General features: G+C 53.5%; 7 protein-coding genes across 7 annotated transcripts; 2 read left to right on the top strand and 5 right to left on the bottom strand.

Moving 5' to 3' along the window:
- Window positions 1-63: 63 nt before the first annotated feature.
- Window positions 64-1,128, top strand: AB675_3273 (uncharacterized protein; the record flags this gene model as incomplete). Its single annotated transcript, XM_018143308.1, has 1 exon — window positions 64-1,128. The coding sequence occupies one exon, from the start codon at window positions 64-66 to the stop codon at window positions 1,126-1,128; it is 1,065 nt and encodes a 354-aa protein (XP_017999584.1).
- Window positions 1,129-1,536: 408 nt separating this feature from the next.
- Window positions 1,537-3,944, bottom strand: AB675_3272 (mRNA-capping enzyme subunit beta; the record flags this gene model as incomplete). Its single annotated transcript, XM_018143307.1, has 2 exons — window positions 1,537-2,184; window positions 2,316-3,944. The coding sequence occupies 2 exons, from the start codon at window positions 3,942-3,944 to the stop codon at window positions 1,537-1,539; spliced, it is 2,277 nt and encodes a 758-aa protein (XP_017999631.1).
- Window positions 3,945-4,439: 495 nt separating this feature from the next.
- AB675_3271 (Lipase 4) lies at window positions 4,440-6,496 on the bottom strand (the record flags this gene model as incomplete). The annotated part of the gene is made up of 2 exons (XM_018143306.1): window positions 4,440-5,722; window positions 5,758-6,496. The coding sequence occupies 2 exons, from the start codon at window positions 6,494-6,496 to the stop codon at window positions 4,440-4,442; spliced, it is 2,022 nt and encodes a 673-aa protein (XP_017999667.1).
- A 1,304-nt stretch (window positions 6,497-7,800) lies between these two features.
- On the bottom strand, window positions 7,801-9,126 carry AB675_3270 (uncharacterized protein; the record flags this gene model as incomplete). Its single annotated transcript, XM_018143305.1, has 2 exons — window positions 7,801-8,815; window positions 8,870-9,126. The coding sequence occupies 2 exons, from the start codon at window positions 9,124-9,126 to the stop codon at window positions 7,801-7,803; spliced, it is 1,272 nt and encodes a 423-aa protein (XP_017999717.1).
- Window positions 9,127-9,653: 527 nt separating this feature from the next.
- On the bottom strand, window positions 9,654-11,287 carry AB675_3269 (Zinc-regulated transporter 1; the record flags this gene model as incomplete). The annotated part of the gene is made up of 3 exons (XM_018143303.1): window positions 9,654-10,448; window positions 10,498-10,747; window positions 10,794-11,287. 3 exons carry the CDS (start codon window positions 11,285-11,287, stop codon window positions 9,654-9,656), a joined length of 1,539 nt encoding a protein of 512 aa, XP_017999763.1.
- A 1,025-nt stretch (window positions 11,288-12,312) lies between these two features.
- AB675_3268 (Major allergen Asp f 2) lies at window positions 12,313-13,292 on the top strand (the record flags this gene model as incomplete). The annotated part of the gene is made up of 3 exons (XM_018143302.1): window positions 12,313-12,703; window positions 12,757-12,929; window positions 12,978-13,292. The coding sequence occupies 3 exons, from the start codon at window positions 12,313-12,315 to the stop codon at window positions 13,290-13,292; spliced, it is 879 nt and encodes a 292-aa protein (XP_017999671.1).
- A 395-nt stretch (window positions 13,293-13,687) lies between these two features.
- On the bottom strand, window positions 13,688-15,457 carry AB675_3267 (uncharacterized protein; the record flags this gene model as incomplete). Its single annotated transcript, XM_018143301.1, has 1 exon — window positions 13,688-15,457. One exon carries the CDS (start codon window positions 15,455-15,457, stop codon window positions 13,688-13,690), a length of 1,770 nt encoding a protein of 589 aa, XP_017999766.1.
- Window positions 15,458-17,400: the final 1,943 nt, after the last annotated feature.

The following is a 17,400-nucleotide window of genomic DNA, read 5'->3' as shown; positions in this document are numbered from 1 at the left end:
GATGTACATAACGCGTTACACAGTTTTCCCTGCTCCATTATTAAACCAACCAAGCGCGCAGAAATGCCTTATGTGTCGCTGAAAGTGGAACGAGACGGGGAAGGAACAATCAAAGTCTCCCAACACGATCAAAAAGGCGACTTGGGTCAGGTGGAAGTCGTGCCCGCCGAAGGTGCCCAGGAGGGCAACAGGAAACGAAAGCTTGAGGAAGAGAGCCAGGGTGGTGCCAACGAATACGAGACTGTAGAAGTTGTTGTTAGAATACAGGTCAAACGACAGCAGCCTGCAACATCTGCCCCTCTCAAGTCGGACGCCAAACGTCAAAAAACTGAGCTGGATGCGAAGGCACCCGACCATCATGAGCAGAATGGTGCCCGCAGCACAGATGCGAACATCAATGCCAACATGCTGCTGGCGGGTGACTGGCGCGCAGTCTACGAGTCTTTCTATAAGAGGGTCAAGAAGAGGATTGACGATGCTGTGAAGCAATCATGTCCCAACGATCATAAGTATTTCAAGTCGTATGCGACGCCACTGTCCGAGGTGCTTCCCGATATCAATCGGCCATCAGAAGAAGCACGCACGCATCGTGGGACAAGAAGGGGCGCGTATGCTTTGGACAAAGCTGAAGAGGCCGTGGCAGCAATATTTACCCATGTTGTGACCAGCAAAGTCGGATGGCACACGCCGATCAAGTCTGCAACCAAGTTGGACATGTCGTCGTCAGGCCTGGATATCACTGGACTGAACAAGATCGATGCTGCTCTTGCAAAGCTAACGCGGACGCGGCTGTTGTGTTACCCGCTCACTTGTACTGAAGTCGACGGCGACCAAGTGGACATCAGGAAAGTTGTCGAATACTGGCACAACGATCTGGACCGTATCAACAATAGCCTTGTGGGGGTATTCACGGTCAGACCGCAGCTCTTTCCCCAAAGCTGGAAGGTCCTTCACGATGTGTGGGGTGTCCGAGACGAGCTTGATCCGTTGTGCTATAGATGCGAGGAGTTGGAAGAGGAGTTGAAGGATGCGAAGGAGGCCTTGAAGCAGGCCGATCGATCCAGCTATTCACGAGGACAATTGTACATGGATCTCTATCCGGACGATGACAGTGATGACTATTACTGACTGTTGTTCGCTCCAGCAGTGTATCACAGCGCACCACACCAGACATACCTCTTTGAGTGGCGTTAGTTGAGGGCGTTGGGGACTTGGGATTACCCGATTTTTGGTCCGAAGAGTTTGGGGGAGTCAGAATCTCTTGACGAAGTGGAAGTAGAATACAATTCCGAGCCTTCCGGGATTAGATGCAGTTTCTTCGTGCCTGCCCCTGAAGCCGCAAATAGTATACACCTTCCACACAACGTTTCCGACAGAGAATGAGAATCTCAGCTGGAAGGTCCAAATGACAGGGCAACCACAAACGAAAGTGCCTGCCTCACACGCCTCATGACTCCATCGCTCCTAAATCCCCACAACGCGTATATTATCACACTCGCAAACCTCAGCATCTAGGAAGGCGCCCAGACTGTATCCTCATCTGACCACCTGCCTAACAGGCGCCATATTGCCTGCGCGACTAGCGAGGATCCGTATATTATCGATGAAGCCATCCAACAACTTGTGATACCGGCCGTCATCTCCAGCCCTACACTCCTCCAAGGCAGGCAGAATAGAGTCATTCATGATCTCTATCTCAACTTCGTGATCTTTCAGCCCACCACCTCCGCCGTGCTCAATCTGCGTCAAGTCGATCTGATAGTCGTGATGCTTGTAGGAGATCCGATCCTTCATACGATCCGCTGCATTCCCGCCAGCATCAGGAGGCTTCAGATCCGAATCGGCACCGTCCCAGGGCGTCTCGAGACTTATCGAAATGCGATAATCGAAGGCGTCGTTCGGGTTGTAGATGTCCAGATCAGCGAGCCGGGTTTTGATGATTTGATCAGTCATCTCTCCACCGTCTTTCTTGAACGTCCTCCGGACTTTCATGGTGTGCTTGGGGTTGTGCCAGTGAGCCAGATGCTGCATATTGTCGACGCCCATTTTATTGAGCTCGTAGTACTCATCCCAGACCTGCGTGTGGGAGTACTCCATAGGATCGAGTTGGGCGCCTGCCTTGTTCTGTTTGTGCGTGTGAACGATGACGGCGTTCAGGTACTTGTTGAGGATCGCATGGCTATCCTGTAGGGCAAGAGATTAGTCTCGTGGCAACGCAAGACCCAGAAAATTGGCTTCGGAATAGAAAGGGATGACCCTGCTCTGCAACGAATCCTTGACAGCCGCGACTGTTACATTGGGAGAAGACTGCTTACCTCTGACATGACCGTCGCAAACTTCGTCTTCATCCCAGGCCAGCCATTCTTGTCGAAAACAGCTTCGCTGATGACCGGCAGGCGAATGCGTTCCTCGCGGCCGGAGCTGTGATCGATAATGACGCCGAGCTTAGCCTCAATCTCGAACACAGACCCTCGAGGAGGGGTGCGTGTTCCAATAATCTGATAGATCCATTCGCCGACAATAAACAACAGGTCGTTTCGTGGCTTGTCGATCAGATGAGAGAGTCCAGCATGTTGAGGTCGCGGTTGCGGTGGGCCATTCTGTGGCAATTGCGGCGCATCCTCTGGTTTGATAGGATTCTGACGCTCTTCGACAGCCTCTGTTCTTGGCTGCCTCTGTCGTGGATTGTTGCCTAGGACGAGTCGGCGCTTGCGCATACTCTGTGCCCAGATCGGCTTCTCTTCCCGTTTGATTCTCTTCTGTGGAGGCATGCTTGTAGGTGCCAGTGCTGAGATGACGCTAGCTGTACGCTTCTTGCTTGTTGGTTTGGATGACGGGGGACTCGGCTGAGGTGGAAGTGACGAATGCGCTGATTGTGGTGTTAACGCCAAAGGAGGTTTCGCACCTGGACTTGGACGAGACATTGGCTGAGGAGGAGGTCGGTGATCTTGCATTGGTGTTGGATGCTGGTGGGCGGAATTATGTATTATAGGAGGTGGCGCCTGTTGGTCCATCATTGCAGGTACGCCAGATGATGCTTGGCTTCTGACAGATGTAGCGGGTGACTGTTCGTAGGGATGGTTGGAGAAGGTAGATGAAGTGCGCTGTGGAGGCGGTCTAGGTATTGTCTTCGGGCTGACGCTCTCGTCGCTTCTTTCGCGCTCTTGTCTTAGCCGATCTTCATCGGAAGGAGTTCTTTGTATACTGCTTGCTCGTGAGGGCTCGTGGTGTAGTACAGCGGCCAGACTCGGATCTCTGCTGTGATTTGACCCCATTGACCCAATTGAGGCTCTCCTCAGGTGGTCATAGCCTTGTGACGGAGGTCGCTGAGAGTGTGCTGATGGACGCGCATAGTTCGTTGGAGGTGGCCCGAGTGGTGTTGAGGGTGTTTGTTGATGATGCGGTGGAGGCGGTGACATGTGGTATGTTTGTTGTTGTATGGGCCGACCGTTTGCATGAGAGTACTCTTCACGTGTCGGTGGTCTCTGGCTGATTGCGCTCTGTGGAGTGTATGCTTGAGCATACAATGGTGTTTGACCCGGATGATACTGCACACTGGGGGTTTGTGGATGTGCTCCCATGGGCGAGGGAGGGGGAACATGTCCTGGTGTGAGGACATGTTGTGGTGTCACGCTATCTCTTCGCGGCGTGTAGTGTGCGCCTCCAGGGCCAGGACTCTGTGCGTAGCCGCTGTGGGCGGAGTGCGCACCTGCGCTAGGAGTCGAAGCCGAATGTTGTTGCGGTGACTGAACAGCGAAGTAGCTGCCTGGCGCACGTCCGTCGGAGGGGTATGTCGATGTTGATAAGGGCGTCGGACGGCTAGGATCGGCCTCGTATGGTGTGTGGCTATCACAAGGGCGGTCTGACACTGATGAGGTCGATGTATGGATGCGAGGTGGTGGTGGTCGCTGTGCTGAATCGTTCAGCATCGACTTGAGATCCATGATGCGCCGGAGAGGCCTGCTGCCGCCATGCGATCAGACAGGCACTATGTGTCTTCTATCGTACATGTAGCATCACAATTGTACTTTCTGATAACACCGGATGAATGAACTCGCTGTGTGGACTGCAGAACAGGAAAAGGCATCAATTTTGTATATGGACTGTCCCAGTCTTGGTCTTTTTTCGCGTCTTCAACTCCCGGCTTTTTGTGGAGCTCAGCCCTGGGGCCTTCCATTCAGCCTCGCCATCGATGGATCGCATCCTACCGGTACGATATTATGTTTTGGTACGCCATCTTGTGCTTCTGGCTTTCATGTAAGGAGGACTACAGAGCTGATGTATGTCGACGCTGTGCTGAACCAAGTTCATTTGATACGAAGCGCTGTCTAAAGAAACGCCATCGCTCCCGAAGTATGTATCTCGTTCTGCTATCATGTCATGCGTGAAGCTCCCAATGCAGCTTTCCGTCCCAAGATCATCACGCTATGCGTACAAAATTACACGTCCAAAGGCGTCATTGCAAACGTCATACGGTTCACACCGTTCTGAGGTGCCAGAAGTGGCACCGTCGGCATTAGCGACCCGGTCGTGACTTCCGAAGGCAGAACAATTGATCCCAGGCTGGAATTTCGTCGAAGGGGCCCAGGCTTTATATCTTGCTGATCACGATCATCCGAGCCTGACGACTCGTCGATGCTTGTCCGTGGGCTCCTGTTACCCACGCTACTCGACCGCAGAAAATGTGGCGGGCTGGCAGCGCGACGTTCTTGCCTCATCGAGCGAGCGCGATGCTGTCGGCCATCCTCCGGCAAGTGAATCAGCGCATTTAAGTCACGAATTGCTCTTTCTAATGCGAGCTCGATCTCCACGGTCGTCCTGATGCGGGCCATCTTGGGCCAAGTCGCTCGCTCTCCGTCACGAGTGGCCTGTCGCATGAATTCTGCTGTTGGATTGGCGACCATGGTGCAAGCTTCCTTCCACGTGATGTCCGGCAGGATAGTGATGTCGCCCGTGTACTGCTGCGTCAATATCGCACCCCACCTCCACAAGGCTGGAGGAAACCCACACTCAGCTGCAACATGAGCGACACGAACGAGGCTTGCGTGTACGCGACTCTTGACCTTTTGCGACATGCTTGGATGTAGCTCGGCCGAGGTAGGCTGTATGCCCTCGAATCTTTCCTCCGGGCTCAGAAATGCTCGAACGTGAGGATTGGTCTGCGCGACAATCGACCATGATACGTTGAATTGGCGCTGGAGCTGTTGCATCGGTATATCGTGGTCGAGCGACCCATCAACATAATCAAATGGCTTCTGAGCTCTGGCATTCTCCATCCATACCCGCTGTTGTTTGGTCGCCGGATCCATTTCATAAACAGACGCCCCGGGAAACACTCCATATGGCACTGCGCAGCTAGCGCATACTGCAGACCAGATTAAGACATTGGGAGCAGTTTTGTAGTTCAGGATGACCGGTTCTGCGGTTGAAGCCTTCGATAAAGCGATGTTGAGCACCCGATGTGTCTTGTTGTGTGCCTTGATGAAAGTCATGTCTCCGAGCCATTCCTTCATTACTCGCTCCAGATAAGTAGGCTCGAACCAGCTTCCAGTTCTCCAATATGTCCCCAGCCTTCGGTAGCACCAGGCAATTGTGCCATTTTGGGAAGCGGGCGCATCAAAGACGCTAAGGTTCGAGTCCGGGAAATGCAGCAACGCATCCTTCATCTCTGACGGCGTTCGAGTTGCAACAACAGCGGCCACAATGCTTCCAGCACTGCAGCCTGAGATGATATCAGGGAGCAACTTAGCCTCAGACAGTCCTTTGGCGACGCGATATGCTTCATCCCCAACAATGCACCCCCAGAGAAGCTCAATGCTGTGCGGCCGTAGTTATCCAGGGCTTTTTGCATGGTATTCCTACAGATGACAATGTCTGCCTTGGTAACACTTGGCAGCGACATCCGTTCGACAAGTTCCTCAATAGTGAGCTTCACGGTTGAGTTGTACACGTCGATCAAACTTTTGGTGCCGAACCAAGAATGTTTGTACAGTCTAATGTTGTCCATTCCACCTAGGTGCCGGTCCAAGGCTGATTGTAGCGCTGAGTATATCTGCTGTACATTTTGCGATCGGACGGCATCTTGGAGCGCCGAAATGTGTTTCCGGATGACATCTGGTTGGTAGTCCGGTTCGATGCTTTCGTGGGTCGCCTTCCAGTCGTCATGACCCTGATACAGGTCCAGTTTCTTGGAGGTTTCGACATCTTCTTTGAGTGTCTCCGCCTTAGCTTTGTTCTCAAGCAATTGTCTCTCTATCTCTTTCAGGCGTCGCCTGCTTCCCTTGCCGTATTTGGCTTCGTAGTACGCCTGCTCGAGAAGCGTCTGGCATTTTTCATCCAGACGACGTGCAGCTGCGCTCACGCAGTCCACAGGCGATGACAGAATCGAAAGACCGAGAAGGTTTATGCGAGCGGCTAGGAGCGCAATCCGTACCGAGTAGTTGTCGTACTCCAGGAGATCGTCGGCGCAGAAATTCCATCTTCTCATAAGCGGCATGTTGAGGCGTCGCTAGTGAGTGCCATCGAAACGGCGTTGGAAAGCGTGTCTGTCTCGGACACCAAGTTGTTGGTCAATAGTCAGGGAGGGCAAGGCCGCCGTCGCCAGGCTACCAAGCGAAAAGGAAGTCGCACAAGCTGAGCCGCGCAAGCGCATGCATGAATCACTGAAATGACAGACAAAAGTTGAAGGGTGAAAGTGTTCAAGGCCCGACCTGTCAGGTGGACATCAAATGGCACAGACCTTGCTTGGTAGTGGCTCGGGGTACCTCCAGTCTCACATTACCTGAGTAGGCAGTTTCGGGGGCAGAATCCGGGGGAACTGACTCGCCACACGACTTAAGAAGAGGGCAACAAAGGAAACGCGCATCGAGTTATTTGCCATCCGGTGATGTACTGGCTGAAGAAAGTCGGCTGATGTCGCAAGGTACCTGAATTCATGTGGGAAAAGAAGTATGTCAGTCATCTGCCCGGCTAAATTTGATGCATTCAAATTTGGGGTTTGCACATGTCAGTTTTGCTCGCTTCATCGCTCCTTCAGCGATGGTCATGCGAGCAGAGGCGCACCTTCCTCGCTTCGATGCCGAACTCGTCAGGTAGGCAGCAGCGGGCTTGCTCGTCGCTGCCATTCGACTTTTGTTTACCCGGGATGGGAAAGCAGGAATCAGCTGGCCTCAACTGCGCCGCGTCTGTGCATGATCGAGATGATATCACATGCTTGGAGAAACTGCCGTGTTACCTCAAGCTTCGCTTCGCTTCTGCTGCAAAGTCCCCCCAACATGCAGTCTCGAGATCTATAAGCCGCTCTCGTGATCACAATTCGATTTTACCCTTCTCGCAATTGGCCATTGCCTCTCAGTATCGTAAATCAAATTCCGCTATTGCTCCAACCTCCCTTCAGCCGTGCCAGAAGGAGTTATTTGTTTGTACTTTGTTTCCAGCCAAGTTCAGCACCACGGAACTGATTCCCGTCCATTGACAGTGGCGTCAGTCAGATATGTACACTCCTCGATGATGCGTGCAACCGCGACAACTCTATCGTTTCCAGCTGGTGAGGCATCTAGGAGCGCACTGGAGCCATTATGCTGCAGAGAGAGGTGCGCTGATCATCACAACATCTGAGAGCTGGACAGGTCCCTGAGGAAGAAGTAGATCTCTTGCAACAGGGAGTATTGGACTGACGTGAACCTGAACGGCATTCGGCAGATAATATGTTTTGCTGTGTCCGTAGTGGCTGGTGAGGTCGCTAGTGGGACACCCGCCGCATGTACTAACATTGAAAGCGTTCAATGGTCGAGAACGCAGTCACGAACCATCAGCTATGCTCGGCAGCCAGGCTTGCACGACCCGAAGAAGGCCATCCATTGCCCCCTTTTCGATCCAGAAGTGTCCCGCACCTTCAATCTGAGACCAAGACACCTGGCGATTCCTGGCACTCAACCCCTCAGCCCACTTCCGTGCTTTCCTTTCCGCCACGAAGACATCCTTGGTACCAAAGACGATACACGTCTTGCGATCAACCAACTTGTCTTCCTGCCGCAGCGTGTCTTTGATTCGCACCCGCCCTGTCTTCCGATCTCTCAGCTCGAATGTCGGCCTCGAGAACATTGTCGTCGCCAAAGACACAGATCCAAGAAGAGGAGAGATCAGCAGGTAGACTGTCTGTACCTTCACCAGCTCCTCTCCCGCAGGAGAATGAAGTTCACGCGGACTCTCAACAGTGGGCGTATGTAACTCAGCCGGCGAGTCACGCTCACTAGAAGACACCTGCGCTCTGATCCTCTGCCCCACTCTATCCAGACTCCTTCTGACCTTCTCACCATCAAAGCTGACTCTGCTAGAATCACGACTGATCCTTCTGCTTGCAACTTCAGATGAGTCATAACCGCCCATCGCAACGTTGCGCTTGGGCGAAGAATCAATGTCTGACACTCTGAGACTGGGGCGGCCTCTACCGATCGAGCCACTTCTGGACATGGCGAAGTAAGCTGATAGATCACGTCCTGCCTTGTCCGCTCGACTGCGTATCTCGGCTTCGGTGGAACCCGGTCCTGCTTGCGCGAAGATGCTATTGACGATCTCGTAGCTTGGGAGGCAGGAAGCGATCAGTGAGCCGTATGAGTAGCCGCCGAGTATCAGTGTTGGTGCCCTAGCAGGTGGCTGCTGTGCTGGTGCTGAAGTAGGCGTGGCACTGTCGGCTGCATACGTTGCTGACACCACAGCATTGGCCAGACAGAGCATGAAGCCGTAGAGACTGACATAGTCCGCTAGCTCTGCACGGCCAGTCCACGACACTCGTCCGGGAGAGTCGCCAGCACCCCTGCAGGGAGATCAGTACATGATCGTCTGCCTTAGCCAGCCAACGTGAACGTACCGAAAGTTAAACGTGCCTAGCACAATCCCTTGCTGTAGAAGCATTGATCCAACCGAAGCAACCACGCCATCGTCGAAGCTGCCGCCAAGAGAAGCGTATGGATGCGCTACGATAGCGAAGGTCCAGCCGAAGAACTGTTTGCCCTGCTGGTCATTCTCGCCGTGTCGGTAGCGAGGATAGTAGATTCGACAGTCGAGCTCAAGATCATCGTGGAGACTCGGGACTGTGAACGTTGAGGTCGGTTGCGGCAGCGTCATGGCGTCGCGCTTTCAGATGCTATGTTGGCCATGATGACCATGCAGCGAACCAGATTGTAACGACAGCAACTGATCGAGAAATACACTGAGCCGGTCTGTAGCACACACAAGGTCAAAAGGGTGCTGCCTGAGGTTTGTTTACTGTTGGCGTCTCGAGTTCAAGACGAGGTCGAGTCAGAATTTCAAGAAGGGTAGCTCTCCTGCCTAATCGGGACTTCTATCAGTCGCGCGGCTAAGTTTGTAACGGGACGGGGGGAATTGCCTCTTCTGGATAGCTTTCGAGGCCGGAGTGACGGCGGCGTCATGACAATACCATGCCCGATTAGACTGTACGCATGGGTTGCGCCTGCCGCCCACCTTCGTAAGAATAGCTTTGAAAGCTGAGTACTGAGCATCTGATCACTTGGGCATCATCATCAGAAGAGCCCAAGGAGGCAGCACCTCTTCGTTTCTGCCTTCTGTTGGCCAAAGGGAAGAGTACTTTTTCAAGACTATAACTACACAGCCTGATGTGTCCTTCGCCATCATTACGCCCATTTACCCAACACGCTCATGACAACCATCCCACTGACCAAACTAAACATACCCACTCCGGTCTTCCCCAGCCCAGCATCAACCATATCACCGCCTTCCACCACCCAGTCTCTCGCCCACATGTCCACCAATCCCACCCAAATCAAGATCCCAGCACTTACGGCATCCAACACACCTATCACCCACAGCGTCGTAGGATCATTACCATTGAACTGATTCAGCACACCAATCCCAATCGCCATTCCCAACGGCGTGATAAGCGCGAACGCAAGGCCCATTACAAAATTCGTCGGCCAGAGAGAGGTGTTTCGAATGAGCGCGATACGAGCACCGAGTGCGAGACCTTCGAACATCTGGTGGAAGATGATGACTACCAGTAGCGTGCGGTAAAAGCTGTCGCCCGCCACAACGAGGGTGACGCCGATTAGGATGCTGTGGAAGAGCACGCCGGCTTCCATGACCATGACAGACAGTTTTGAATTTGGGTTTGTTGGGGAGAAGGGGTTGCCATGATGGTGGCCGAGGGCAGCTAGACCTCCATTGCTGGCAGGCGATCCCTCTTTGGGAACTCGTGATGCGTGGGTGGCCAGTTCCCCGGATCCGTCACTTGTTGATGACGGCAGGTCAGGAGTGTCTTTGCTAGCCCTGGCCACAACGATGCGATGACCTGCGTACTCGATGAGGAATGAGACGAAAATGCCTGACATGACGAAGGCCGAAGTTGTAGCCTCGTACTCGACGGTGCCGATGCAGGGGTTTGTGAACATTAGATAGGCGTGTGTATAGAGCTGGAAAAGTATCAGCTTTGTCAATGTGCAGAGGATGAGGCAGTCTCACATGAACGAAGGCTGTCGATATGATCACACCAGTACCAAACTGCTTAATTGAGGTAAAGACAACGCTGTTGATGGCTCTGAAAGGCAGCTTATCCAATACCATCGGCAGAAAGACCGCGATGGAGCTCGTCGCCAGCATCGCAAATAGCGTCCCAATTCGCAAGGGTATGTCGTAGTCCCTTTGTCGCACCGCACAATTAGCACTGGCGGCCAGTGACTCGCTCTCTGACTCTCCAGCGCCTACACAGTGTCTGGAAATAGTCAGCTTTGGGGACCAGGCGCGCTGCATGAACGTACTCTACACCTGCATGGAAATGACAGTCCAGACCCTCGCTCTGTCCCTCTTCCTCATGTTCGTGGCCATCATCATGAGCTTCCTCTGCCACCACAAGGACGTCATTGCCATCAGGATCTACACAGAACTGCTCACTGTCGTGCGAATGGCAATCAGTATATTGTGCCGGCGTCTCGCCTGTCGCAGTGGCCTCCAGAGAAATCTGCACCTCATGACCTTCCCCATTAATGCAGAATGTATCGCTCCCATGTGCATGACAGGAGGTCACTGCTGTCGTTTGGGCTGCAATGGTAGTTGAAGCTGAAGCTGGCGCCGGTGCTGAAGTTATGGACGCCGTGTTGACAGCTAACGCAGTCTCCTCGCCATCTGGTCCGTAGCAGTACGCAGTGGTCCCATGATCGTGGCAGTCGCTGTAGGTCGTTCCGGAGACGGTAGTTTGCTGTGAGAAGACAAGCGGGGCGAGGGCAGTCACTACGACTATCCGTGTTTGTAGCATGATGTGAGTTGATGGACGTTGCTTCCTGTATTGCTAGACAGACAGCAACTGGTGATGACCGGCAATCAAGTAAATTTGATCGGATTGTGCCTTCCCAATGATCGAGCGTCAAGTCATCTTGAGAAGCGGCTCGAATTCATAAGCACAATGGATGGAATACAACGTTGAGGGTCTGTTCTGTCAAACTCTGGTCGGCCAAGACATCCGCTCAAGGTGCTCATTGTGTATGTGGGAGGAGACGGCACATCATCAATCGACTCGGTGCATTGATTGAGCGGAAAGTGGGAGCAAGTCCAGAGCGTGGAAGGCGCGGTTGACCATATTGGAGCGCGCCAAGGTGAGGAAGTGAGGACCTTGATGCCAAGCCTCGCTCACCCATGAGCCGATCCATGCAAGTGGACGCTAGCAAGTGCTTGTACTACAACGGACAAGCCATTGTCGTGCCAGATTATGCACTCACAAAGAAGGCCTGAATTCATACCTCCAAGTATGTGTGGGCATTGCGTGTGGGCGTCGGGTCTTGTTACTGATATTCCATCATGATGAATCGCTTATTCCAGACGTGTTGTCAGGTCCTGGCGGTTGGTGCCAACGTGGGTATCGGCAGCCCATGTTCAATGTGGGTGATCCACTCGGGAACGAAGGCTGCCAAGTGTGGTGTCGTCGAAGGTGCTTCAAGCAAGGCAAGAACGTACACCGCACGGTGATCCCATCGGGGAGTGGTGAGCAGAATTTTCTTCTCGTTCTTGGGGAACCGACGAGGTCAATGATGCCATGGCCCAATGCCCAGACATCGATTGAGGACCATGAGTTGATGCTGCTGAGGGCCGTGCTTGTGACGTCTGTGCGGTTGCACTCACGAGGCTCTGGGCCAGGTCCGATGCAGATTTCGACTGTAGGTCAGGTCGGCAGCGTCCGGTCAGCCCCAGAGGTATAAGAAGCCCAAACGGAAGTTATTCACTCGTGAGTCCCTGATCGTAGACGTGATCTAGCTTTCATAAGCACATCAAACGGACCTCACCAAAATGGCGAGCTTCATCAGCAAGACCCTGGTCCTAGCAGCCACCGCCGCGCTCGCTGCACCTGCCGCTTACCTGGATACCCGCCAAGCATATGAAGCTGGCGACGAGCAAGCTCCCTGGAATGCCGGAGCTGTGACCGAATACACAATCCATGAGTCATGTAACGCCACTCAAGCCAGCCAGATTGCCGATGGCCTGCGCGAGGCCGTCGAGTTGGCCGAGCACGCAAAGGCGCATATCCTTCGATGGGGCAACGAGAGCGAGATCTATCGCAAGTATTTTGGCAACGACCCACCGTACACGGCCATCGGCAGCTTTGACATCATCGGCAATGGCGACAAGGCTGGCGTGATTTTCCGCTGTGACAATCCTGATGGGAACTGCGAGCAGGAAGGTCAGCAATCTCATCCCATATTAACAGTGCACTCATACTGACGTCTGTGAAAGGCTGGGCCGGACATTGGCGCGGCTCCAACGCGACCCAAGAGACCGTCATCTGCGACCTGTCCTACATCAACCGTCGCTGGCTGAGCTCCATGTGCGGTTTGGGCTACAACGTCGCCAACAGCCCCACAAACACATTCTGGGCATCGGATCTGCTGCACAGATTATACCACATTGTAAGCACCCACCAGTACTCACAAGTTCGAAACTAACCACGCTCACAGCCCTCAATCGGCAACGGCTACATTGAGCACTTCCTCGAAACCTACCAAGAGATCCTCGACAACGCCGGGCAGCCGGGCTCAAACGCCACTCACGATAGCGACGTCCTGCAGTACTTCGCCCTCGAAGCGTATGCATACGACGTCGCTGTCCCCGGAGAAGGGTGCTCTGGTGAAGTCGAGGAGGCCTCGACGACGGCCGAAGCCGTTGCAGCTTCTACTACCGTTTCGGCAAGCTCAACGTTGCCGCAGACCGTGACTGGTACAATGAGTGATTCGGATACGCATGAGGGCGGTGAGCTGCATTGCGATGATTAGATGGCGGTTCAGTCCCGATCAATGGACATGCATCTCGTAGTGCATCAGGAGTCCAAGAGGGCGATGAAACTCACCTGTAGGTCGATAAATCCAAGTTGGAGAGCAATTGAAACTCGAATCCGACTCCGTGCACGTGACCAGCTGGGGGCGAGTCCGCTGTCGGCAGTCGTGCTCACAATGAAACAGTTGTGCTCAACAGTGATTTCTCGGTCTTGATCCTACATCTATCGCAAATGCCTTGATCTTGAGAATGTTGCCCGACGGAAATATCCCTTGACAATCGCAATAACACCGTGCTTGCAAATGCCTCCCTTGAATGAATGCGCCAATAATGTCAACACTTTTCGCAGGACTCTAGAGCCTGGCTCAAACCTCCCCACAAACAGCCAAACCCATCAACTCCCCCTAGCCTCCGCCAGAATCTTGTAACTACTCGTCTTGATGCTTTTCGGCTTTAACCTCGGATACAGACTCGTCACACTCCTTTCCACTCCTCCGCCATGCGGATGAGGTTGGGGAGGGTTCAGGAGACCGTGGATAGTATAGCCATGGCCGGCGTGATGGCCCGCTGGACCGATCAAACCCCCCGCGCCAGGTGCATTCACTGCGGCATTGATCATTGGTCCATACTGGGACCCAGGCTCGCCTTCTTCATCCGCTGTCGTGGAGGACTCCTCGGTGACTTTGCCATTCGAGCCGCCGCCCATCTGGATGCCGTCTCCTAGCTCCACGAACTGTGCGCTTGGCCGACACTCGCCCAGGCGCTCGACGATCTCCTCTGACCAGATGCCCCAGACATAGTCGCCGTCGAGGATCCAGTACGGATTCAGATGTGTGCACTCGGAGTCTAGGTCAATGTAGCGAATGCGGACGTATTTCAGGTTTACTGCCCATTTGAGGGCTTCAACCGTGCCGAGAACAAGGCGCTCGAACGCTTTGATGAAGACCAGATTCGAGATGCCTGCGGTGTCGGCCATGAACCCGCCAATCTCTTCCTCGAGCTCTTCGCCAGTGACCGTATCGACTGTGGTAACGCGCCGGCGGCAGCAGGACTTCACAACGATCTCGAGGCTTTGTAAGCGGCAATCCGTGCGTGACTTGTTGAGGCGCTTGAGAGCATGCATCCACAGGCATTCGCAGACTTTACCAGTGAAGCTAAGAGATTCGAGCTGTGGGATCAGGTCGCCAAGACGCTCGCATAGGTGCAGCTGCTTAGCGTCGCCGATTTTAGAGGACGAGCTGAGCGTGCTTGTGTCTTTACTGTACATACCGTCGAGGCAGATATTGACACTGCGCCATTGGTGCGGCGGGCTGAGAAGGATGTAATTGATCACGAGTTCGGCCTCAAGACGAGGTTTGGCGTAGCTGCAATGCCACTCTTCGACATTGGGAAGCGCTTCCTGAAGGTGCGGCCAATGGTTGTAGTCGCGCATGACGTTCCAGGCACCACGTATCGCGAAGGTGCGGATCGAGGGGAGTTTTGTCAGGGTCTTTGCTGGCACAAGAGTGTTTTTGAAATGCCGTATCATATTCGACTTCTTACAGTGACCGCCTTCGAGTGTAAACACCTTTGCGAACGCGAAGAATACAGCGATGTGGTCAAAAATCTCCTCGAGTGTGGCCGTGGTTGACGAGACTGGTCTGACGAATAGACCGAAGCGATCCACGGCCATTTCCTCTGGTTGGTGGGCCAAAGGGTAGTTGAAATGCCGTGGCGCTCCTGTGCGCAGTACAGCGAAAGACTCGTCATTTGCTAGGCTACCTTTGTCGCCCCATACTGGCACCCAGACCTCGATGTGACGGACGTACTTCCTGAGATCCCAATTGTCTGAAAAGAAGTCCTCGCATTCCTTGAGCCCGCCTCGGGTCCCTTTGATCTTGATGTGGCGGTAGATGCGCTCCTGCACAAGCGTACGAAACTCCCGGGAGACTAATGCCAGGTCTGACACCGCTTTGCGACGTGGATGACGCATGAGACTGGACACGTTCTTGCCACGTAGCGAGTGGGTGTTGCGAGACACCGAATGCATATCGCCGAAGATGTAGTCGATGACTTTGCCCTGTACTTCCGTCGGCAAGTCTTCTAGCGATAGTCTCTGGGTGCTTTCTGAAGAGCTACTTTCTTCCACATCCTGCGTCGGCTCGTCTTGCAACGGCGCAGGCATTTTACCTGCTCGTATCGTCAGGTGACCCATACTGCGCCCTTCGCTTTGTCGCACATCAGATAGCGACGTCGATGAGGGCATCTTCGACGAGGTGTTGTGAGGGTGATTGGGAATGCGACATCGCTTCGTGCGGCCTTAGATATCGGCGTACACAGAGTCGGCTGGTCTAAGTAGCCGGACTGGTCGTGATCGACCAGTGTTTCCTGGATCTGCATCTTTGCCGCGTGTTGGGGTTACTTGGTGTGCTTGAAGGACGTCCTCATCTGTCGAACGAAGCTCTTGCTTGTCAAACTGGAATGAATGAGGATGTGTAGCTAAGTCTAAGAGCTGACAGTGCACTGGTCAGGCCAGGCTAGCGGCCGGTGAGTACTCTGATGGTCGGGTTGGACAGGGCGCGGCTGAGAGAGTCTGTTTGCTCCGGCGCAAATGCCGAACGTCAATGCCTAATAAGATAGAAGAAGGTACGGAAGCGAGTGAAGGCTTAAGACAATGCTGCAGCGTAAAGAAAGGAAGCCTCTAATCAGCAAACCAGGCAGTCGTGTGATTGAAGAGGTGAGGTAACGGAAGCACATTGGGCAGTGCCTCCTTCAGCTGCCAGTCATGAAAAGAGGAGTTCGTTCTCTATCGCGCGCTTCCGGAATGCCAAGCAAGAATGCCAATTTACAGAGTTGAGACACTTAATCTGTGCTGGTCCTGTTTCATCACCCTGCGGCCTATGGCTGCGCTCTGGGCTCTAGATATATCTGTGTCTGGTCACTCTAGAGGTCACAGTTCTACAACTTTCGACAAGTCACGTCCAACGCCTATCATTCTTTTTCAAAAGCACGATAGGCATGGGCCAAGTCGGCAAGTCTATCTCATCGTTACCAGCGCATAGAGACAAGGACCGCCATATTCTAATGGCTACTTGCTTCATCCATCAGATGGTCTCAAGTCTATTCATTAGTCAAAGTGCCCAACACTGGGTTGGCCAGACTTGAGGGCATCAAGGTGATGGAGCCAGAGGCAAATGCCTCTTGAGCCGAGCAAGTAAATCTTAGCGTCGAGTGAGCCATCTCAAACATTGAGTCGAGGAGCTGCCCGTCAAGAAGAGCCACGCGGAGAATCTGTGCTGTCTTGATTGTCCGACGTGAGGGCTCAAGCAGCTTCGACTGAGCCGAAGGTGGCGCAGAAATCTGGCACCAGCGTTTGGGTCAGATTGAACTTCATCTTTCGACTGTATGAGATCAACCAGACTGACGAGGCCAGAGAGTGCACAGGTATGAAGAGGAAGATCATGGCTAACAGAACAGTCAACGTACATCGCGTCAGCCCAACGCTGCGGAATGATCGCCGTTGTGGCGTCTATGTAGGAGCCGGATCATCTCGATAGAAGATCCCAGATCATCAAGGCCTCACCTCTGACAACATCATGTTGTGTGATCCTCACTTTGATCATGGCCAAGTTTGATGTGTTGAGACAGACACGATGGTGGTGCACACACTTGTTACGTCTCGACTTGAGCAAACAATGCCATTGCTGCATCTCAAATCTCAAGCGACCTGCCAGCAATGGCATATAACTCAGGCGCAGAAGCGAGGCGAAAACCTACCTCTGCCTGCCGGAACCTGTTTCGAGATCACTCCGATCAGCACGACTTCTTCGCAAATGGCCCTTCCCGAGCGTGCCTGTTGATGTATTGTTTGATCTCACAGCGTACTCCGTAGGAAACGAAGTGGTCTCACCAGGTGTATTTACAACCTGGCCCGCCCTCGAGTCGTTTCCATCCTCGACAATTGCAATCTGAACTGCCGACACGGATGATGAGCTGTCAACAGTGAGACCCGCCCCATTCGTGACAGCGGGCACCTGCATCTCAATGTGGCACGATCGGAGGTCTAACAACCCAACTCAGACACCATCGCGGCGGAAGTCTCCTGGATTGCCGTAGGGCAGTGCCCAC

The sequence above is a fragment of the Cyphellophora attinorum genome (assembly GCF_001299255.1).
Source record: "Cyphellophora attinorum strain CBS 131958 chromosome Unknown Contig14, whole genome shotgun sequence".
Taxonomy (NCBI): domain Eukaryota; kingdom Fungi; phylum Ascomycota; class Eurotiomycetes; order Chaetothyriales; family Cyphellophoraceae; genus Cyphellophora; species Cyphellophora attinorum.
The sequence above is the reverse complement of the archived record's forward strand: the minus strand, read 5'-3'. Positions and strand labels throughout refer to the sequence as shown.